Source organism: Lissotriton vulgaris, chromosome 10 (genome assembly GCF_964263255.1).
Source record: "Lissotriton vulgaris chromosome 10, aLisVul1.2, whole genome shotgun sequence".
In the NCBI taxonomy this organism is placed as follows: Eukaryota; Metazoa; Chordata; class Amphibia; order Caudata; family Salamandridae; genus Lissotriton; species Lissotriton vulgaris.
In genome coordinates, this window is record NC_141698.1 from 130,361,357 (window position 1) to 130,385,615 (window position 24,259).

General features: G+C 44.8%; 1 protein-coding gene across 1 annotated transcript in view; it reads right to left on the bottom strand.

Annotated features, from left to right (window-relative positions):
• Nucleotides 1-6,818: 6,818 nt before the first annotated feature.
• The window catches only part of LOC147684827 (uncharacterized), a 96,023-nt gene continuing 78,582 nt past the window's right edge, over nucleotides 6,819-24,259 (bottom strand). The window contains exons 3-6 of the mRNA XM_086939733.1: nucleotides 10,762-10,922; nucleotides 7,208-7,324; nucleotides 6,946-7,061; nucleotides 6,819-6,831 (exon numbers count right to left, since the gene is read on the bottom strand). Of these exons, the coding sequence (XP_086795859.1) occupies nucleotides 6,819-6,831; nucleotides 6,946-7,061; nucleotides 7,208-7,324; nucleotides 10,762-10,922 (407 nt within the window). The remainder of the gene's footprint in view (nucleotides 6,832-6,945; nucleotides 7,062-7,207; nucleotides 7,325-10,761; nucleotides 10,923-24,259) is intronic.

Consider the following 24,259-nt stretch of genomic DNA (forward strand, 5'->3'; position numbering starts at 1 on the left):
TTAAAAATCAATAGGTGATAACAGCAGCACCTCCCACGAAGAGTGGCTCAAGAAACCCATTAGAGTCTCAAAGCACTAGGGAATAAAGCAGTTATGTTTATGTTTATGTTCATCTTTATTGGAATTGTATTGCGCACAAATACCCAGAGGTGTCTCGGCGCGTAGGATTATCAAGATGACATACAGCATGCTGAAGAAGGTCATTGGTCAAAGAGCCAGGTTTTCAATTGTTTCCGGAAAGTTAAAAGCATGGGACTAGTCTTGATGGTAAAAGGGAGGGTGTTCCAGAGCCGCGCAGTGGCTACTAGGAAGCGTCTATCTCCCCAGGCGACTGTTCTGGTGCGGGGGACAGGCAGAAGATAAGTCGATGCTGAATGAAGAGGCCTGATCGGGGTGTAGATCTTAAAAGCCTTTCTAAGAAATCGTGGTCCGGATTTGTAGATAGCCTTATAGGCAATGCAGAGGGCTTTAAATTTTATGAGGCTTCTGACTCGCAGCCAATGAAGTTGACGTATAGCAGCAGAGACAGAGTGGTGCTTGGGAATGGAGAGTAATACTCTTGCCGCCGCATTTTGGACAGACTGCAGTTTGTCCAGAACCTGCTACTGAGCATTCAGCAAAAGGGCGTTGCAGTAATCCAATTTGGAGAATATTAAGGTGGTTATGAGAGTTTTTCCTGCCGCAGGAGGTAGGTAGGGAAGTAGTTTTTTGATTTTTCTGAGAATAAAAAAGGAGGACGAGATCACTGTATTAACATGATGGTGAAATGTTAGTTTGGTGTCAAACATTACCCCAAGGTTTCTGACCTTGGCAACCGGTACTGGCGGGGGGCCCATTTCGATTAGCCACCAATTGTCCGACCATACCGGAGACAGGTTGCCAAAAGTCATTACCTCAGTCTTGTCTGAGTTTAATTTTAAGCAGTTCATCGACATCCAGGAGCCTATGGCTAGCATACCCTCCTGGAATCTCGATGCAACTGCCACACCATCCTTGTGGACAGCCAAGACCAATTGGGTGTCATCTGCGTAGGTGGTTAAACTCAGCCCATGCGATTTTATGACCCTCGCCAAGTCCGACACATAGATATTAAATAGTGTTGGACTTAGCGATGATCCCTGGGGCACTCCGCACGGCAAGGTGGAAGTGGGCGAGTAGAATGTGCCCAATTTCACAGATTGAGTGCGGTTAGCCAGGAAGGAGGCTACAAGATTTCTGGCTAGATGGTTGACCCCCAATATTGAGACACGGTCGATCAAGATGGAATGATCGACCGTGTCGAAGGCGGCAGAAAGATCTAACAATATGAGGGCCGCCGCCCCGCCATGATCTAAGATTGTCCTGATTTCGCCTTTATCAATGCAGTTTCTGTCCCATGGCCTTGCCTAAACCCAAACTGGGTATCTTCCAGCAGGTGGTATTGATTGATGTAATCCGAAAGCTGATGGTTCATAAGGGATTCAAATATCTTTGCTGGGAAAGGGAAGCAGGCTATGGGTCTGTAGCTGGCTAGTTCTAAGGGGTCTGAGGATGTTTTTTTTAGCAGAGGCTTGATTACTGCTTTTTTCCATATCTCAAGATAGTCACCAGAGAGAAACATGGAATTGCAGATGTCCATAAGTGGAGGGGTAATGGTTTCAGAGAGCAGATTGAATACCATAGGTGGACAGGGGTCTAAAGGGGAGCCTGAGCTGATGGTGGCTGCGTATTTGCTAATTGTGTCAGCCGAAACAGGGTGAAAGAGTGAAAAGGTCGGGCCAACCGATATAGGCACAGGTCGAGAGTCCGAACCTTGAGGGTGGGTTAATGAGAAAAATGCTGAGTATATATTGATGACCTTGGTAGCGAAGTAATCGGCTAAGGAGTTACATAGGTCTTGGGATGGCTCAATAGCAGGAACTGATGGAGGAATAGATAGGGTGTTAACTATTTGAAACAGTTTTTTGGACGAATTTTGTGCAAGCTCGATTTGAGATAGGAAAAAGGCACTTTTATGAGAGATTATGGAACGTTTATATATGGCTAAGGCAGTTTTATAGCATTGTTTGTCCTGGGGGCTATAATGTTTGCGCCAATGTCTCTTGAGGTTCCTGCAGTACTGCCTCTGCAGTCTAAGGTCCTCCAAAAACCATCTCGCAGACGGAGTGGATCGATTTGGAAAGACCAATTTAGTAGGGACTGCCGTGCTGAGGGCATTCATGAGCCAGTCCTGGTAACTGTTGGAGGCCTGAGTGGGATTTGAGGAAGCCTATTAAGAGGAGGTGGTAAGGATCTGAGTGAGAAGAGTAAGATCTAAATTTTTCCAGTCTCAAATACTTTGCGCCAATTGCGATTTAAACTGTGATGGATTGGGGTTATGAGCTTTTATGCTGAAAATGACTACTTCATGGTCTGACTAGGTCAGGGGGAACACCTTAATCAAGGATATAGCCGAACTATTAGTGAACAACCCATCGAGGGTATGACCCGCTTGATGAGTCGGGATTGAGACTGACTGATATAGTCCTACCGCAGCCAGGTCGGTGGTGAGTTGGAACGTATCTTTGTCCGTGGGGTATTCTAGATAGAAATTGAAATCTCCCAGGATTGTGTAGTCCGATAGTCCTGACAGAGGTTCTATTATGTCATCGAGAGTCGGGAGAAAACGTTTACGTGAACCTGGGGGTCGGTAAAGGAGAGTACCTTTGACTTCTTGAGTGTTATTTAGTGAGATGGAAAACTTAAGGGCCTCACAGTCCAGACTAGAAATCGGTCCAGTTTTTGAAGGATATATAGCTTTATGAATGATAGCAAGTCCCCCGCCCTTACCTGAGGGCCTGTCTAGTCTGGACATAGAGAAACCCTCAGGGATGGCTGAGCAGAAGTCTGGTCCCGAAGCCGCATCCCCCCAGGTTTCCGTAATAAACAGAATATCCAGCTCTTGGCTCGTGATTAGCTCCAAAATTTCTAAATTGTGCTTTTATAAGAGCGGCACGATAAGGGGACCGTAGCTTAAGAAAGCTTATAAATGTGCAGTAGCAGTAACAACTGAAATCAGCAATAGAGTTTGGAAATGGGTATGTCATAAAGACAAATGGGATATGGCAGGTGAAATGGGGAAAGTCAGGGTTCAGGGTCCAGTATTAAGCCTTTTCGAAATTGAGAACATTTATTCTAGGAACATGTACTATTATAAACGGTCAACAAGAAATGTTGCAGTCCATGTTGCAACTTCTCCACCTCTCATCTAATCAGCTTTCCATATTCTTCTGAGAACAAGCTCATTCCTTCCTTTCCCACGTGAAGTACAATGGACTATAGATAGTTATCATTGAGTGTTCAGTTTTATTGTTACTCTAGATACATATCAGGTCTTTGGATGTAAAACCTCCTTGCCCACGAACATGACTACATCTCTAACCTTCTAAAAAGACAGATTGTATGTTAGTTTAACAAAGAACTATGTAAAATCAAAAAATCTGTTGTAACTATGAAAAATATTAGCACAGCACCTCCCATTAGAATATAAGACAAATATGTTAAAATGGCAACTTTTCAGTTCAAGCATTGCATTTTGTGTGATAACTTTTTATATTTCCATTAAAAATAAAGCTTTTAACAAAATTTAAAAAAATGATGGTTGTAATCAGAAATGATTTGCACAGAGTTATGTGAAGCATTCATTAACGACACAGTCATTGAAAGGTCAAGATGTGAACATTTTCTGTATGTTTCAGGACATCTAGTCCAATTATTGTGAAGCAATGTTGCTCTGAGCATTTTGAGACCTAGTCGAATAAGTATATCTGCCTACTACAATTGCACATTTTTAATCACATTTCCTGGTTCATTATAAATTGCACATTAATACTGCACAGGCCATTTTACATTTTATATAAAAATGCTATATCAGGATGCAGGGACGTAAAGATGTGTAAGGCAAGGAGCTTTTTTTTTAAATACCTACCGGAGGCGTATGCCCCATGAATTAGCATTACGGAAGATACAGACCGCGGGTGGTACAGCTCTGTTTATGCAGAACGTACTGAGGGAATTTTTGTACAATTTGACAGACGCGGATGCGAGGTGGACCACGCGCTCTGCCACACATCTTTGCACTTAGAGTTTCAGATTTTAACTGAATACAAAAATTGCTAGCACATAGCATTTTGTGCAACTTCCTATGAGAGAAATGGTGTGAGAATTCCCAGCATGCGAGAGATATAGACATTTTGCTTCAAATAATTTAGTTTTCTCAAGGCCTTTTCAGCTCTAGGAGTGACATATTATATTGTGATAATTGGGAATGTATTATGTTTTCCTGAAGAAGGTGTTGGCTGTTTAGCATTTGCCCACCGAAACGCGTTGATGCTTTTAAGAGTTGAAACTACTACAAGTCTGAGGAGACAATAAGTCTGAATGAAGATTGGAATACAAATCAGAATCGATCTCTGTTTGGCTAATGTAGCTTCTCTCGTGAAATAGGAATCATTTTTTCCTAGGTGTATTCCCAATTGTGTTGTTTTTTATGATGTTTTTATGTATGCTGCAATAATGATTAAATGCTTTGCCTGATATTGTAACTCTTTTTAAACAATTAGTATTGTATTTGTGATAGGGAAAGATCACTAGGATCTAATGATTATATTGGACACTGTCTAATTTGTTTTTAATGATCTTCTGAATACGTTGTATACTTTTCTATACTCTTTGTATTCATACATTTCCTCTTTGTTCATCCTACTGGAGTGTAGAGAGTGTTTGTGGCCAATTGATGCTTGGTGTGTAACATTTACCCAAAGGGGAATTTTACTTAGAATGTTGTCTTTTTGGTACCCTACCCCTTTGGTTGTTGGGCCCCTCTCTCTGTGTATAGAGGCAAGGAGGCATAACAAATTAATTTAAAGCATGAAAATAGGATTACGTATGTGTAGGCGTGCAATATATTAATACATATACACAAAGTCGGATAGCAAGAAGGAAAGGAATCAATGAAGGCTTTTCAAAGGTATGCAGGAAGAGAGGAGACAGCTGGCAAAAGCCTGATGCTAGTTAGAATGGAAGGGAGATTGCCAGTGGCTGTGAAGGGCAGGGAGTGTGGCAAAGGCACAGTCAAAGCTAAGCATGCAAGTTCATGGGGTCTTCAGCAGGCTATTAGTGGCATTAGAAAAAAGATGCACTGGGGCAAGATTGATCGCCTACATTCAAATAGAAAATAGCATTTTGGCTTTCATGAAACTCCCTAAATCCAGGCTGTCATGGTCCTGACGTCTAATACTGCCTCATTGAATGTAGGCTGCAATCACTTGGTACTGTGGTCCCATGGTTGAATAACATAGTTAGGTGCATCAGTCGCATTTTATGTTAAGAATGTAGTCAGCTAACCAAAGTTGCTGCTGTCTCTCCTCATTTGTATTGACTGATCCACCAAATGTGGTTCTTGGCTATCCTTTGTTCACCAAACTATGAACTACAACAAAAGAATTCCCTCTAGACCTAAATTTCTTTAAATACTGGCTTTATATAGCTCAGAGATTGGGCCTCATGAACATTGAATTACACAGAGAGAAAGTAATTTCTCATTACATATTTTATTTCATTTTTTGTTTTTAATATTTGTTAAACTTTACATTTTGTGTATAGCAAGAAGTCTTCTCAGATACAAAAATATATAGCTTCTTATTTAAAACGAATTCCACAATATACAGTACAATTATAACAAATTAATTCAGCAAGTCCCCTACACTCAATCACACCTCTTTCACCTACCAATCATATCTCTTGCACTCACTACATTCATACTCTACACCACCATAACAACACTACACTGTGGAGAAGTGTGGCTCAATGGTTAGAGCGGCAGACCCTGATGCAGAGGTCTAGCCCGGGACCAGGGTTCAATTCCCCGCCTCAGCGGGTCTTGGGCTCAAAAATTCCACGGACCTGATCATTCTCGCCTCGGTGCCTATTCCAATCATGGAGTCCCACTCTGCAACTCTGGGCAATAGCTTGCTTAATCTCCACAACGGCCCCCACAACGCTAAGGATGCCTAGCCTCCACCTTGGGGGTGCCCAGGAGTGGAAGCCTCACAGGGAAAGCCAGGATGAGTTCCACAGCGGTATTCGTACAAGCGCCTTGAGACCCTTGCGGGTGAGTAGTGCGCTATACAAGTATCAATTTACATGCACAGATAGAAAACGGGTGATACAATCAACCCTGAGTAGCTGTGCTGAACGCTGGGGTGTCACACTCTATCTCTTGGCCATCCATCTTATTCAGGACCTGTATTTTGTAATTGCTTTAAAATGGGTGGAAGGAGGGGAAGTATGATCTGAAAGAGAAATAGGAAATCAATGTTCTCTAATTTACTTGGACACCCTAGGAGATATTTTACATTTCTCCATAATATACTACATACATAGCAAATATGCCCTTGCAAAACAATTTTCTAGGATCAAATACATGACTTAACAAATAAATGTAAAGAAAGAGAGCGGTGGAATCAATCAATTCATAAAAAGAAAGAGGAGTGAAATTCATAAAACAGGAAAGTTTCTATTATCAGAGTATATTGGATGATATCATCTAAACTCATAGAGATACATATATTTCAAAACCTCTACTAAGTTTATATAGAGCATGTAAGTCATATAACATGACTATAGGTCAATGAATTACAGTCATTGCCTAAGGGTCAGAGATACACGGCTGGAGTGGATGATTCCGATTTTAATTACCTATATATGATATCTTTGGCGTGCTCTGGAAGTATGCTAATATGTTCTGCTAGCATTGAGGTCTGCTCAGACCCACACCATATCCTACTAAAAGCGAAGCCTTATTTTTGATGCCTGGTAAAGGGTAATTAGAAAAGTTTATAATAATACTGTAATTAGTAACTAGCTACTGATATCATACAATCCTTATTTATGGTAGGTACACATTTCACCCTGTTAGTTACTTACCTTGTATTATCACAGTGGTTGGTTTTGTAAGGGTAGCTGCCCTTTGCTTTCTCTAATATTGATGCAATATAGCGAGACCTATCGGCATGTGGCTTAAGGGATCCTCTCTTGCCAGCCTACAAGAAGACACAACAAAACAGACTATCAGATCTAACACTCTACCAGACCTAAACACTCGACTTGCTTACAGTACTCCAAAATTAAAATAATTTAAAGGGGGAAGGAAAAGTTATTTATAACTAGTCTCACACACTTTACATACCTGGTTATAGGTTGTGGTGTCTATCTTTACTATCGAAGTAAAAAAGGTAATCCTCTGTGCTTGCACTTTCACCTTCTTTTTTGTTATAAGCGCTAGTACATTGTCAGTCCATATAGTCTGTTGAGGGTAAAGATAGGAAGTAATTTTCAAACACTAATCTCCCAGACTAAAAGAGCATTAGCGTAATGTTGGTTTTACATCCCTGGTCATACTGTGGGCGGAATTACATGGGCCGACATAACTCTTTGACATAACAAAGAGAGACAGAGGGGAAATATCTTTACTGTGCTGAATTGGTTGTCAACCCTTTCCTAATAAATGGCCTTTTACGCTAAACTACAGCGTGGAGTGGTCATTGCGCGAACTGCGTATCCCTTTTTTTTGGCGCAGGGCCTCTCCATATGCTGCCTCCAGAGTGGTAATCTTTAAACAAGGTAGGATCTAACAGTACTGGGAGTCCGGCTGTCTATCCCGATTGTCTTACCTCTCATAAAGTCCATGTTCGCATCACGTTTCATTTCGCCATCCGTTTTGAGAACAGTCTGTACTCCTTTTACGTTCGTTTTAAACCCTACGCTGCGTCCTTACGCTAAGCTCGGTCACAACGGGCTGCTGTTCTGCACGTGACATGCAGGTCAAAATGAAAGTGAAGAGGGTCATACTGAGTTATAGAAAATAAGGTGCCATTTTAAGCAGGTGTATGCGCATTATTTTAGTTGAGTCATCCAATGGATACAAATGGTTATGATCTTAAGTTTCTCATAATCTGAAGCCCGTCCGTCAGACGCGTCCAACATTTATGTTGCTTAGTGTCAATAACCTTGCAAAACCAAAAATTAAATATATTTATCCCTAACACCCAGCAGAAAGGGAAGAGAAAAAACGTCTTATGATTCCTTTTTTTTTGCTATGTAACAATATGGATTCATGAGACATAGTTCTAGTGCATATGCCTGCAGACTGCCTACTCCTGGGTGATCTATATTACTTACAGAGTAATTTCAGTATTAGTGAAAAAGACACCCAATTGGTGGTATGGTTGTTTGGGTTGTCTCATCCACAATCCTTGTCTGCTCTTGCCCTAAAAGGTGAGATACAAATCGGTGTAGGTGTTTCACATTACCTGCCAATTTATCTCTTCATTCAGACCTTTATTGACTGAGTTCAGAGTGTAAATCCAGTACGTTTCTCGATACTTTCTTACTACATTAATATTTTTGCCTGGTATTCCTTTAATCTTTTCAAGAATTAGCCAATGCAACTTCTTTTCATTGTGCTTGTATTCAATGCAATGTTGGACCATTGGGCACAGGGTTTTGCGAGGTTTGATTGCTGATCTATGTTCACTATATCTGGTCCTGAACTCACAACCCGTCTCTCCCACATAATCTTTGTCGCATGAGCATAGGATGAGGTAAACTACATTTTGGCTTCTGCAGTTTGTAAAGTCTTTAAGTTTACCCTTCTTTCCTTGATATTCCCAAAATTGGGTAACTATCGCAGTGTCACACACTACGCATCTATGGTTGCCTAAGATGCAGGGGCCTGTGATAGTGGTTTGTTTGTCCTGTGGGATCATTTTTTCCCTTGTATGAACCAAGTTGTCCTTTAGATTTTTATTCCTACGGTATGCTACTATAGGTTTCTATATGAGGTCCTGATCAGCATTCATGTTGAGGATATGCCAGTGTCTATCTTGCATCTTTTTGATTTTATAGTTCATAGGCGAATGATTAATGACACAAACCAAATTATCATTTTTAAGACATGTGTTCCCTGCTAAAAGTGCATCGCGGTTGTAATACTGTGCTCTTTTGTAGGCTGTCCTAATGAGGTGTTTTGGGTATCCCCTTTGTATCAGTGGTTGGCCATGTGTAGTATTGGACTTGCCACCATTATGACATTTAAATAGTTTTGAGTGCTTAGTGCTTATTGGCTGTAGTAACTTTAAAGGTTCAGCTTACGAATAAGAATAGGCTTACTTTTTTGTGGGTAGGTACAAATCCCTTCCTAATCCCCTCTTTCCTCCTCCCTTAATCCCTCCCATTTTGTAGTAAGTATTTCCCATTTTCCAACTACTCCTCTCTTTTATATATGTGGAGGCTCCACAGTCGCGGCAGAGATCTCCGCACAGGAGATGATAGGAGAGGCAGAACCTTCGCATGTATGTTTGTTGACTTGCATTTTTTAGTATGTTAGTAGTTCTACTGTAGTACGGCTAAACATACTATTTATAAGGAAACTGGCTTTTTGCAGGTTCACTTTCACTTTTTGCCCCATTTGACTGCTAGGTACGGGTATAATTACTCTGAAATTCCCTAAGCACTGAAAAAACAGCACTCAGTGAATGTGCTTTGAACCTTGAAACAGTGTATGTTTGTTTGGCTTGTCCCCAATTGGCATAGCCCAGCTTACTTGTAAGTCCCTAGGGGCATATTTACATGTTCTGACGCATCTCTGCAAATCAGCAGGGATGCGCCAGAACAGATGCGCCATGCAATCCTCTCCTTCCTCCATCACAGATGCGCCGCATTTACAATGTGGCGCACCATGGTGCAAGGAAGGGAAGATACGTGACGCATCTTGTGGCGTATGGGCGGCGCATTGCAGGAGTCACGTCACAAGCACGACGCAACTCCTGCAATGCACAGGGCCACCCATACTCAAAGTGGTGCGTCACTCCTCACGCCTGCTTTAGGCAGGCGTAAGGATTTGACGCAGCAGCGTCGTAAAACTGACTCAGAGAAATCTTGTAGATTTCACTGCATCAGTTTTACAGGGCTTTCCTGCGAGGGAATGCCCACCCTGTGACAGAACACCCACATGAAACCTGTCGCAGGTTTCATGGGGCACAGGGCTTTACAACGTGCCGTATCTGCCTAGATGCGTCACGTTGTAAATAAGTTGCAACGTGGTGCATTGTTTACGCCGCTGCTCCGTCACAAAAGTGATGCAACGGCGGCGTAAAAGTGTCGCAAGGGGCTTTTAAATCTGCCCCCATGTATATAGTGCCAGGGCTACTTAAGGCCTGTAAGATGAGGTGTCTCTCATGGACTGCATCTCTAGTGTGCCACCACAAGTACGACAAGGTAAAGCATGACTCCTAGTCTGCCACTGCAGACTGAAAGGACGGTTTAAAACTGCTGACTCGACTTTGTCATTTAAAGTAATAGCAAAGCCCGAACCTCGCTTTTCAATATATGTAAGTCATCCCTACGGTAGGCTTAATGAGCCATAAGGCAGGGTGCTGTATGTTAAAAACTGGAACATGTACTTTTACATGTTCCAGCAGTAAAAACCTTAAATTGTCATTTTTACTGTGGAGAGGCTAGTAGCCCAATTGGCAACTGCAGAGTTACATGCTGATGTCTCAACACAGCTAACTTGTGAATGGGACTACTAAAGTTGGTACTGTACGTTATCAAAAGAATCAGTGCATTAAGCCCAATGTATGGTTAAATAGATGTCAATGCCACTGGTGGGAAAAGTACAACCTAAGAAGTTGCTACTTCAGTTGCCCAAGGTTTCCAGTGCCTGTCTACAGTTGTACTCACAGTCTGTCCCTGAAACAGCTTTCTGCCCTCCTGGTGAGACGTGTTAATGACTTCCAGGAATGGAGACAATGTGAGCTTGCAGTGGAGAAAAATGTTACTGCCCACCTGCAGGAAGCCACATGGGTGTTGGCCCAAAAGGAGAGCTTCAAAGGACAGGACGCCTGTGAAGAGCAAATGGGTAACACTTGAGAGAAGAGCTGCTTGATTGGCTAGGTAGACAGGTTAGCACTAGGGACAAGGAAGGGGAAAGCAGTTGCCAAACAGTTTTTTTCAGGGATGTGTAGCCCCCTTGGGAACCACACCTCTGGGTTGTGCTAGGGAGTGCTGGACACTGAGTGAGGAGTTCTTCCATGTTGTAAGTTGGCAGAATGGTGCATCCTGGGGTAGCCAGGTGCTACACTTTACAAGAAGTGTTCAGGAGGGAGCACACCTGGTAGCCTATTTTCCATCAACCCCATCACACCCTGAGGGCATTTTCTGATCATATAAATGCCACCCTTGGCACCAAAAACTCAGATCTTAACTGGTCTGGAAGGACTGGCCTGCTGCACCATGGAATCGACAAACTGAGACTACACCAGCATGGAAGCACCTGCTGAGCCTGGTGGCTTCCAAAGAAGGAACTGTACCTGCTGTGTCCTACTCATAGAGATGTTATCTGCAGAGTCCAGCTGAAGTAAGAGACTATGAGGACTGGAAGGATTAGCCTGCTGCACCATGGAACCGACAGACAGAGACTACACCAGAATGGATGCACCTGCTGAACCTGGTGGCTTCCAACGAAGGAACTGTCCCTGCTGTGTCCTACTCATAGAGGTGTTATCTCCAGAGTCCAGCTGAGGCAAGAGACTACGAGGTCAGTTGGCTGACCTCCGTTTGCTGCTTAGACCCACAACAGCTGAATAAGTCTGCTGGGGAAAGTTGGTAGCCCAAAGTATTCACATCACCTTCATCAGCACCAGACCAATACTCAAAGTTGCACTTGAGTTTGCTGAGCCGGGGAGTGGGCGTCGGAATGCAGCTTGGTCACCCAGAAAATGAGTTATCACTCAAGGAAGGAGCTGGCTGTGACACGATACCAGGGCGACTGATCCCCTATTGGTGACTGGACTCCAACCAGGACTGACAGGACTTCAAGGGCCGTCGACTCTGTGACCAGGACCTCTCACCCCCTTCATGGGCTGAGGAGTAGCAACTGGAAGAAACCCTTCAACTGCATTGCTTCCACAGCATCCTTGAGCATCTTCAGCATCCTGTAATCCTTGCATCAGGACCACTTCTATAGGGAATAACAACAAAGGATAAAAGTGCCTGGAACTGACTAAAGACTGCATCACCTGTTAAGGTAACTGTTACTGAGGATTCAGCTGGTACCCCTGACTGGCTCCCTGTCAGAATTGGTTGCACTAAGTAACTCTCACAGAGAGCGATACAAGTAGCCGAATATTTTGCTCAAAAAGTTTCCAGGTGCCAAATTCGTCTAATTTGCCACTGCTTGTTAGTGGTTGAGTGAAATGTTCTGATTTACTATACCTTGTAAATTCTATATCTCCGGAACCTTCTGTGGATCGGTTTAGTTATGGGGTCTACAAATACATAAAAGTACAGTACTTTTATAAATTGGTGTCGGATTTCTTGAGTGTCTCTTATGTTTGTTCTTCAATTGGTTTGGTGCTGTTTAAATGCTTAGCACTTGTTCCTGTGTGTAAGCCTTGGTACTCAGAGCCACAGCTACCCAGTGTTGAGAAAGAAGGTTTAACAAATAAAGTCTACTAGTCCTAAAGGGGTTGGCGAGTGTACTACGGTGAGGTCACACAACCACACAATACACCCCATTTCCTCAAAACTACAAAAAATGCAGCTTGTTGATAGTCCCCTAGGTATGTTACAGATTCTAGTGTATGAGGTCTCATTATTGGTTTCCAGCTCGCAGTTAATCTCCTTTGTTGTGTAGTAGCCCTTCTTCCAATATATGTATTCTATTTTGACACATTAAAACAACTGCACAACTTATGTATTTAGTACAATAATAATTCTAGTAGCTTTGGGCCCTCGGTAGTGTCATTTGTTAAATATAAATGAGCATGCAATTGTTTCCCCCAGTTTGGTAGATACTCCAATTCATCTTTATCGCCCACTTGGAGCAGGCTCAGCGACCGCTGAGCCTGCTCCAGGCGAGGTCGCCCCCACACACCGCTGCTCCTGCCCGCTGACTGCCTGGACTCTGCTCTGCTGACCTCGATTTTGCCTTCTGTGTTCTCCTTTCTCCCCCATCTGCTGCCTCGTTTTTCTCCTTTCTCCCCCCATCTGCTGCCTCGTTTTCTCCTTTCTCCCCCATCTGCTGCCTCGTTTTGCTCCTTTCTCCCCCCATCTGCTGCCTCGTTTTGCCTGCTGTGTTCTTCCTTCCCCCCAGCTGCTGCCCTCCCCCTACCTGTGTGTTGGTCCTTCTTCAGTCCGACGACCCAGCCGCCACTGAGCCGCCCTCGGACCTCCTTCCCGCCACAGACCTCCGCGACTCCGCCCCCCTCCTGCCCATTGGCCGCCCCGCTCCCGCCACCCAGCTGACCCGCCCTTCCGGCTCCTCACTAATGACGCACCGGAGCGACCGCGCAGCAGACACGCGCTGCGGGAGCACCGATTGAGCGCCAAAGGTGCGCCAAAGGTAAGCCCGTCTGTGCCCGTCCGCGCCTGGACCACGTCCAGCGCCAGACCCCCTGGCCCCCGCAAAGGCCACCCCACCCGCCGGACGTACGACGCATCCGACCTCAACGCACTCAACACCGGCCGGATCCCCGGATGCTACAGAGCCACCCCAAGACGCACTCACGGACCCTTCAGCTGCCACTCCTGCAAGTTCACCTGCATCAGGACCTGCACTGCACCAGCACCCGCCAAACCGAGCACCAGCAGCAACCACTGACTACATCCTCCTCGGGGACCTCAACTTTCACCTGGAGAACAACAACGACCGCAACACCACCACCCTGCTGGACAACCTCGACAACCTCGGTCTCAAGCAGCTGGTTACCTCCGCCACCCACTACGCCGGACACACACTCGACCCCATCTTCTCATCCAGCAAACACATCGCCTTCAGCCACGCCACCGGACTCCACTGGACGGACCACAGCTGCGTCCACTTCAGCTTCAAAAAGAACACGATCCACCACCACCAGCAGCAGATCGCACGCCAAAACTGGAACAAGATCACAGCCAACTAGCTCACCGCAGCCCTGAGCCAAGACCTCCCTACCAGCTCTGCGAACCCCAGCCAGGCCGCCAACAACCTCACGAAGTGGATCAGCAACCGCGCAGACAACCTCGCCCCACTGAGGACCCCGCCCAGCAGACCCGGCAGTAAGAAAGCACCTTGGTTCACGGACGAACTCAAGAGCTCCAAGAAAAACTGCCGTGCCCAGAAGCGAGCCTGGTGCAGAGACCCTACTCCAGACAACATGACCACCCTCAAGCTCGCAACTCGAAAACACCACCAACTGATCCATAACCACCAAGAAAACCGCATTCAAGGAACGACTGGACAACAACGCACACAACAGCAAGGAACTCTTCAACATCGTCAAAGAGCTCTCCAGTCCCAACGCCGGAAACAACAACATCACCACATCACAAGACCTCTGAAACTCCCTCGCCTCCTACTTCCACAACAAGATCGCAGACATACACAACAGCTTCAGCACACAACCGACGCACCCTATGACCGCACCAACGACCTCCACCACCACCCTCCGCGCCTGGACCCCGACCACCACCGAAGACACCATCCGCACGATGAACTCCATCCATTCCGGATCCCCAACCGACCCCTGCCATCACCACGTCTTTAACAAGGCCGACCCTGTCATCGCACCCCACCTGCGGGACATCATCAACACCTCCTTCGACACCGCTACCTTCCCAGAGAGCTGGAAGCACACCGAACTCATCGCTCTACTGAAGAAACCATCAGCGAACCCCACCGAACTCAAAAACTACCGCCCCATCTCGCTCCTCCCGTTTCCGGCCAAAGTCATCGAGAAGACCGTCAACAAGCAGCTTGCCGCCTTCCCCGAGACAAACGGATCCCTCGACCTCTCGCAGTCCGGCTTCCGGGCCAACCACAGCACCGAGACCGCCCTTATCGCAGCCACCGATGACATCCGAGCCCTGCTCGACAACGGGGAAACTGCGGCCCTCATCCTCCTGGACCTCTCCGCGGCTTTCGACACTGTCTGCCACTGCACCCTAGTGCAGCGCCTCAGCAACGTCGGAATCCAAGAAAAGGCACTAGAATGGATCACCTCCTTCCTCGCTGGAAGGACACAGAGAGTCCGCCTCCCCCCGTTCAGATCAGAAGCCACCGAAGTCATCTGCGGCGTTCCTCAAGGCTCCTCGCTCAGCCCCACCCTCTTCAACGTCTACATGAGCCCCCTCGCGGCCATCGCACGCCAACACAACCTCAACATCATCTCTTACGCTGACGACACCAAGCTGATCCTCTCCCTCACCAACGAACCCACCACCGCCAGAGCCAACCTACACGAAGGGATGACAGGCGTAGCCGAGTGGATGATGAACAGCCGCCTGAAACTGAACTCAGACAAGACGGAAGTCCTCATCCTGGGCTCTTCACCCTCTGCCTGGGACGACTCCTGGTGGCCCACCGCCCTGGGCAGCGCACCCAAACCCACAGTCCACGCACGCAACCTGGGCTTCATCCTGGACTCCTCCCTCTCCATGACCAGACAAGTCAACGCCGTCTCCTCGTCATGCTTCAACATCCTGCGCATGCTACGTAAGATCTTCTGGTGGATCCCCACCGAGACCAGGAAGACGGTCACCCAGGCCCTCGTCACCAGACGACTGGACTACGGCAACTCCCTCTACGCCGGAACCACCGCCAAACTCCAAAGGAGACTCCAGCGGATCCAGAACGCCTCAGCAAGACTCATCCTCAACATCCCCCGACACAGCCACATCTCCAGACACCTGAGAGACCTGCACTGGCTCCCGGTCAACAAAAGAATCACCTTCCGTCTCCTCACCCACGCACACAAAGCCCTACATAACCAAGGCCCAAGATACCTCAACAGCCGCTTCAACTTCTACACTCCCACACGCCAGCTTCGATCGACCAACCACGCCCTCGCCGCCGTCCCCCGCATCCGAAGAGCCACCACAGGAGGAAGGTCCTTCTCCTACCTGGCCGCCAAGACCTGGAACTCCCTCCCGACCCACCTTCGCCTGACCCAAGACCATCTCGCCTTCAGGAAGCAGCTCAAGACCTGGCTGTTCGAGCAGTAGCGGACCCCCCTCCCCAAGCGCCTTGAGACCGTCCGGGTGATTAGTGCGCTATACAAATGCTTGATTGATTGATTGATTGACTTACTTCTGCCCAGCAATTTCTCTACATGTTTTTTTCAACCCCCCCCCCTTTTCTGCAAAAGGAAAACCTTTCTTTACAATAGTTCATTAGAATGAATTCATGCCATTTCTCAATTAATCTAATTGTAATCATGTCGCTCACCATCCTGAGAAGAGGCAAGTATTGGCAATGCCATTATATTTGCAAGTGCGCTGGATGATGCACACGATCAGTCTAATAGCAATATAGATAAATCCACAATCAGGACCATACCAATAATGGATTCGACTATCTTTTTAGTCTGAAGGCCTACAATTTCACCTACCCACTACCAAATTCTACTGAGACTCAGGTTAGAGCCGCTCTGTACCTTGTGTAATTTCTTTACACTCAACTTAATGCTATCTATCTGCAAGTGTCTGCTAAGGAAAATGTTGGGAAGAGGGAAAAATTCTGTTCAATGGCACAGTCCCCCTCTTTAGCCGCCAAAGGTAATCTAAAGCTACTCTATTCTAAATGAGCATCTTGGTGTGGGCATCAAGCTGTTTGTTACTAATCCCAAAGCTATTGCAGTAGAGTTAGCTATTTCTTCACAAATCTCCTTCTTAGTTCATTTAAAGTGACAATCATTCTGTACATGGGAATCAGGTTAGAGAAAACCCTGGAGATAGTTGAAACAGCCCACCTATCCTTCTTTAATTCTAAGGTATGATAATTAAGTTTCTTATAGCTGGAAAAAGATAATTTGGAAAACACGTCCCAGTCCAATTTAGCAGCCATGAAGGGTAGGCTTGTGATCCACAAGTAAAATATGCATGATCTCCCTGGGAGTGACACTTGAGACGCAACAATCCATGGGAAAGGTAGAACTCAAAGGGAGGAAACTCTTAAGTCACATTTACTGTGTCCAACAAAGATACTTGAGATGTTTCAGCCTTAGTGCACAGAAATAAATCCTTGTTCAGTCATTTTGAGGTGAGTCACATCTGACAAGCTGAGGTTAAAAATATTAATGAAAATTTCAAGGTGAGGGGAAAAAACATGAGATGCCAGATGCCAGAACACTCAGGCAGTCTCTGTCTGAGACATAAAAGCTGAAGGTAAATGTCATTAAAAATGATGGCCACTCCAATCAAAGGAATGCTATCCCCTACTTCACATGCATGTGCATGCAAATCCAGTAGGAGGAAGAGAAAATGGTCTGTCTGTATGTTTCCAACACCACCACGTAGGAGTCCCCCATGACAGCTTAATGTTGTAACTTGTATTATATCTCACTGGTTACTTTATCCCATCCTCGTCGCCAAAAATATGTACTGATGAAGTCCAGTAGCCAAGATGTACTTTAGGTAGATTTATTAAGTTCAGCTACAGGTAGTTGAGTTGTAGGGATGCAGCCCAACCAGGAGCTGTCTGCCTGCTGCTCAGTCCATACTCCAGCTGTCACACCCAAGCATCCAGGCACCCCAACCAGCCTGGATGCTTGAGTATGACAACTCGAGTATGGGATGATCAGCAGGCAGACTGCTCCTGGTGGGGCTGCATCCCTTCAACTCAACTACCTTTAACTGAACTTAATAAATCTACCTAAAGTACATCTCAGCTACTGTACTTCAACACTACACTTAGCACTGGTTCATACAAGAGAAGGTTATGCACAGCTCAGTCTTGGGGTAATTGCCCAGTCTGCAGTCAAAAAATACCCCACCATTAGCCGGATGCTGAAGGCAACAAAGAAGAGAGCTGGCCAGACCCATAGGTCGAATCTGATATCCAGAAGGAGGAGGCTGCTTACAGCCAACTATGGAAGTAATGATCAGAGGCTGTCAGGGTGCCATTATGTGGCTACGGAGTAGGCAAAGAACCTGGGATATGAGACTCGGACCCACCGACATGTGACAATGCCGCAGCAGAAACAGTTTCAGCAGATACATCTGGGACAGTCCCAGGCCTTGATGCAACAGGAAGAGCCCTGTTTTTCTAGGAGCACCTACTCATGTGCAATGAGAAGAGTGGTTCTAAGTGACCAGGTTTCTGCATTTAACCGCTGTGTTTGTGATAAACAGGATCTGATAGGGTCCACACCAGTGAGTCTATAGAGCAGTCTTCCTCTCGTATGTGGAGAGATACCAGTTTCCAGGCTGCAGTTAATGGCAGACCTCAGTTGGATGCTCAGGTAAGGGGTGTCACACCTGAGAACAGTAACTGCAGAAACATTGCATTTGCTTTCTGAAATATTATAAAACAGTATCACCATTTAAATGCATATCCGGTTCAGCAGGGGAGATAGGGGCATTTGAGTGCAACATAATGCTCAGCCCATGACTATCTAATGCGGGCTTAGTATGGTCATTTGGGAAGGGATCTTTCTCAAGGACCACAAGGCTACTGGTAAAGCATTAGTCAATTTTAACTGTCTCTGACCATATATTGGCTAGCTTATTCTTTAGGGTCCCCTTATACTGTTCTACCTTACCCGCTGACTCTGGGTGATAGGCACAAGGCAATGCTAATCTATTCATAGAGCCTTACGGACTTCCTGTACAATCATAGAAATAAAGTGTGTTCCTCAATCACTGCTGATTCAGATAGGTACTCCGAAGCTAGGGATACAGGGGCATATTATCAAGGGGGTTTATCTACACTTTTTTGGCTTTAAAAGCCAAGAAAGCGAAGATAAAATTATCTCCCTATTACCTAGCTGTCGCTAACACCAGTTAGCGACAGCTAGTAGGAGATAGCGACCATCTCGGGTCCCGCTTTGCATGTCAGTGATATTTATCACTAATGACATGCAAAGTGGGCGTGCCAAGATGTTAGCGACTGGAAACAGTCGCTAACATCGCTATCTCCTATTACCACCTTTTGGAGATATTCGCGCTAAGCACGAATATCTCCAAAAGCTAACACCTGCCCCTGAGCAGTTCTTAGCCATGTTATCCAATGGTAGGTGGATAACATGGCTAAGAGCATTAGCTCGGTAATGCCTGAATATCGCAGACTTTTCAGCGATATTCATGCATTGCGGCCGATTTTTATTGCATTTGCGATAAACCTTGGTAATACCAAGGTTTATCTGCGATAAAAATCGCCGCAGGTCGGCGATACATTTTTGTCTCTAACCAAGCAATAGTGATAATTATCGCTATTGCTTGGTAATATGCCCCAAAGTCTCTGAGCAACCGCTTCACTACAGTAATGGCATCTGCACAGATATTAGGGGTTTTCTTTCATCCATTCTAAAAAAAAACAGGCTCTGAGGACATCGGAATAATTTGCACATTAGGTAGTTGGATAAAGTCAAACTGAGTGTGAATAAAGGGATCCTAAGGATCAGTGTGCAGCTGGAGAGGTCATAACCCCTTTACCAGCATAGAATGACAGTCATGTGGTACAAGATGGGCAATAGCTTTTAGTGTTAGAGGAACAGAAGGACATATACTAATTGCAGAGCATTGAAAAATATCTGAACAGGGAGCCAAAGTTGTGTGTCACTCATATCTCATAATCTGAATCGAGGTACACAGTAACAGTCTTTTCTTTGCTTAGAGTGCAAGCCCCAGTGAGAGTGATAAGCTCAGCAAAGTGGGCTGGTTACACTGTAGGAAAGTTACAATTCCCCACCACTACAATCCAAATAGCGTGTCCAGCAACTAGAATGCCTTCGTCATTTCTGAAACAGGACCCATCCACAAAATAAATCACCTTACATTCATTGATGGGCACATCGCTCAAAGTGATATGTGGCTTGTTAACTTGGTCGTTGTTCAAAAATACAGTCATATGGGTCTCCATCTTCAGTGGTAAGCAGTGATTCAAGGTTGGACAATGGACCAAAATAAGATGAGGGAGGAGATTAACAATATTTCAAATCACATCAACTGTCGAGAAATACTGAGTTATTGTAATGAGGAGGAGTGCAACCACAGGATTGGGGCACAGCAACATTTAATGGAGAGATTAGTGCAATATTGTCAGCTGTTTCAAAAAGATTTGCTGCAACAAGGTGATGGATGAATTACTGAATTAATCTCAGCCAGGTGCAATTGCTCTGAGCTGCTTTCCTGCCCATTGCTTTTCACCCACTATGCTATTCTAGTCAAAGGCCTGCCTTATTCAGATCAGTACCAACCCAGCTCCTCAAGGCAACAGTCTGTACCCAACTGCCAAGTGAACCCCCATCCAAAGGGACTACAAGCAATGCCTGACTGGTTTCACCCTACTTGAGACTTGTCAGTAAAATGTAGCTTGAGTCCTTTGGCACAGTGAGCAGTGGACTCACATCTGCAGTAGCCACTACAGACTGTAAACAAGGTAGGAGTCCAGATGCTACTGACTCCAAAGTTGAGAAGTAATAGGCTATGGGCTTTTTTCTGTCACAACAACCCAAGTGCAAATCTACTTTGACTTTGTACCAACACTCCTAGTGCAAATCCATTTCAATCATGACAGTACAGGATGAACGATTTTTCATAATTGGAGAGCACGACCAGATAACCCCAGTTGGTACGTTGTACTTTAAAGCTTTTGAGAGTGATCATAGGATTTGACTATTGTCGGTCCATACACCCAAGGCAGACAATGGTTGCCAGAGGTTGGTATTCCATCATTACCTAAGTCTCTTTTTTGTTATTGTTTAGTTTGACCCAGTGCGTCAGGGTCCATGTTCCTACTTTTTAGAGACAGCATTGAAGAGAGAGGGCATCTGAGGGGCAACCCCTCAATCTAAATGTGAGTTGGGTATCTGTGTAGGTGACTGAACAGGGATTGCTGTCATTTGATGATCTCTACTTTCTTGTTCTGCTCGGCCTTTCTGTAGACTTTGACAGTGTACTCATCTGGACCTGAGCTTATTTCAGTCAACTGTAGCATTACCCAAAAGTTACATCATGGCTCTTGTGATATTTTAGCTTGTGTTCTCCTGTAGCACTGAGTTATTTATGGAATACCCAGCATCGACCAATTCTCATTCACTTCTTCCAGAAAGTTATGACAAGCTGTGAGATTACTAAGCTGAAGCCTTTATGTCTGAGACCTAATGCAAGCTGAACTCAATCAAGAATTAATTTGTTCTCTTCCCTAACACGAGAAAAACAGTCTAAGATTGGCTTGATGAGATGAATCTCTACAGACTTTCATTATGGTTCGTCAACAGTGGCAAATCACTGGGATGTCACATCAATACCAACATCAACTTTCAGGGACATATCACACACAAGAAAAAGCTTGCCTGCCATCAATTGTCCATGAAACGTCAATCTATTTCAATCAATCGGTTGCTTCTGAAAGGCCATCCAAGCCAAAGCCCTAGTTCAAATTGATGTTGGCTGGCATTCCAGGCATGATTAATTAAGTGCCAGCAAGCTTCATCGAATTTCTAGGGAAGTTTGACAGGCTACCTCCTACACTCAGAGAACTTCCCTTACTTCCTATGTGCTTGCACACAACCCCCACTCTGTGCTGCATCTCCTAAAGTTCAGCCAGTGAGCATGCACTACCATGACTAACATCCAACATCACAACTTATGATTCAAGACTTGAAGTAGTATCATCACCACACAAAGATGCAGAAAGGAGATTGAAAGACTGCAGAACTGCTACTGCTTTGCCCTTAAGGTACATATTATGTTTTTGGGGGACATTTTAGAAGAACCTTCACATCTATTCCTAAAATTACTAAAGACCTTGATCTTAAAGCCATCGCTCATCAATATGTAGCCTATCTGGTAACTCAACGCCTTTGGAAGGCTTCATCTAACCATGGCCCTCTGCTTTTCCTTGGTATGACTACTGCAACCTCTATACCACAGATCCCTCCCATATGTCTAATTCAACTCACTTGACATAACCTTTGAATAATCCTATAAACCTACTCCAAATCCCATATGCCACCCCTTTAATGACTATCAATGGGTCCTTTTTCCCCACTGCCCATAATGTCAGCTTTGTTCCACTGTGACTGGACAGAGATTCATTATTTTATAACTTTGCTGGAACTTTTCAAATCTTAGACATAGATACATGTACATGCATGCCACACATTATTTCTCAAGTCCCTTCTCCCAATAGTTGCAGCAGATACCACTATTTCACTATATTTACTAGAATGTACCCTTACTCAAAGGGATTGACAAACATCTTATGAAGCACACACTATATGTATCTCTCCTAAAGAAACCCAACACTGACACCAGTTCTACTTCAAACCTCCATTACCCCAACAAAATTCTAGAAATGTAGATAACACTACAACTTTAGAACTATGTGAAACAATACAACTTATTGCACAACTACCAGCTGAGTTTCAGCCTTGTGATAGCTAATGAAACAATGCAATAGCAAATATATAAATGAACCACCTCATCATTCGGAATGATGGCCATGAGCTATCCCTGACTTTAATCAAACTTTTCATAAAATGTCTTACAGTATATCATGTTATAATAACACAAAGGTTGAGGGTGAGAACTGAAGAGGATTTCAGGGATTTTTGCAGCCATTCAATCAGGATTGGTTTCATGGATTGTCCAGTTCAAATGCCATACTTGGTATCTCAGAACATTCTTTCTTATCAACCCTGCTTTTTAATACTTACATGTGCCAACTCACTGCACTCATAAAGCAATACCAAAGAACGTTTAGCGAATACAGATGATACCCAAATTCATTTTTGGTTGGGGGAACATGCCTGGAAGAGAATCAAACATGAGATGTTGCCTGAATTACATCTACCAAGAGAGCTTCCTTTGTGTTAATTACACAAAATATCTTTGTTTGGGGAGCATGAGAGGGTGTTTAGTCGCCAAATCCTTAGAGTGTGTGCCCCTTGTACGTAAGAGTGTAGACCACATCTATGGCGTGACGGTCTTCCATGCACAATGAAATTGCACATAACTACACGAAATCTAAATATGAGATTTCGCGATATATTTTTGCCTTAAATGCCTCCTCGTGTCATTTGTGGATGAGAGGATGCATTTTAGGCTAAAAAACACTGTAACAGACGTACTATTGCAAACAACAGTCGCTAATATTTCGTGCAGCCGCTCCTGTTCCCTTTATTTGCATTGCTCCCATGTTCCAGGGCTATCATTCTACAGCAAATAGAGGCATAATACACGGAGTGGCATAATGGAGTAATTTCCATAATTTCATGTAACAATTATAATGTAAAATTCCTGGAATTATTCAACATATGCCGGTGTAATTTCAGTTTCTCTAGGGCCCATTATAGAGCTGCATTGAAAACACTATTGTCCAGTACTGCAAACTCTCCTTCACACCACAAGCCAATATAATGGTATTATGAGCTAATTTAATACACCAAAAAATCCAATAGTGATTATTGTCTGACTGCTACAGATGCAGAATTGGACAGCATAACCAGATCAGATTCCTCTAAGGGCAATCTACTGACTACCAGCAGCAGGAAGAATGATAGATTTCGTGATAAGTGTGGGTGGTATCACCCAGTGTGTCAGAGATCAACCTAATGTAAAAGACAATTCACAGTTAGTGTAGAAAATGCTATGGGTGGGTGGAATTGGCAGAATTTTGCCGACTCTGCATTACTCTTGTAATGCGAAATTCTGGCCAAATTTCATGAATAGCCACATGTCAAAGTTTTCCCGAGAGGCTCCAAAAATGTGAGTACGAGGAGAATTGGCACCCCAATGCGATTTTCTAGCACAGACAGTCGCAGGTGGTTGCAGTAAGGGCTGCTTCTCAAGTATACTTACTACTCAAGCAGCAGCAAAATCAACTCGAATGGACGCTTGCAGTTGTAAATGTAAACGTAATGTAAAGTAAATTGATACTTGTATAGCGCACTACTCACCCGCAAGGGTCTCAAGGCGCTTGTACGAATACCGCTGTGGAACCCATCCTGGCTTTCCCTGTGAGGCGTCCACTCCTGGGCACCCCCAAGTTGGAGGCCAGTCATCCTTAGCGTTGTTGGGGCCGTTGTGGAGATTAAGCAAGCTATTGCCCAGAGTTGCAGAGTGGGACCCATGATCAGAATAGGCACCGAGGCGAGAATTATCAGGTCCGTGGAATTTTTGAGCCCAAGACCTGCCAAGGCAGGGAATTGAACCCTGGTCCCGGGCCAGACCTCTGCATCAGGGTCTGCCACTCTAA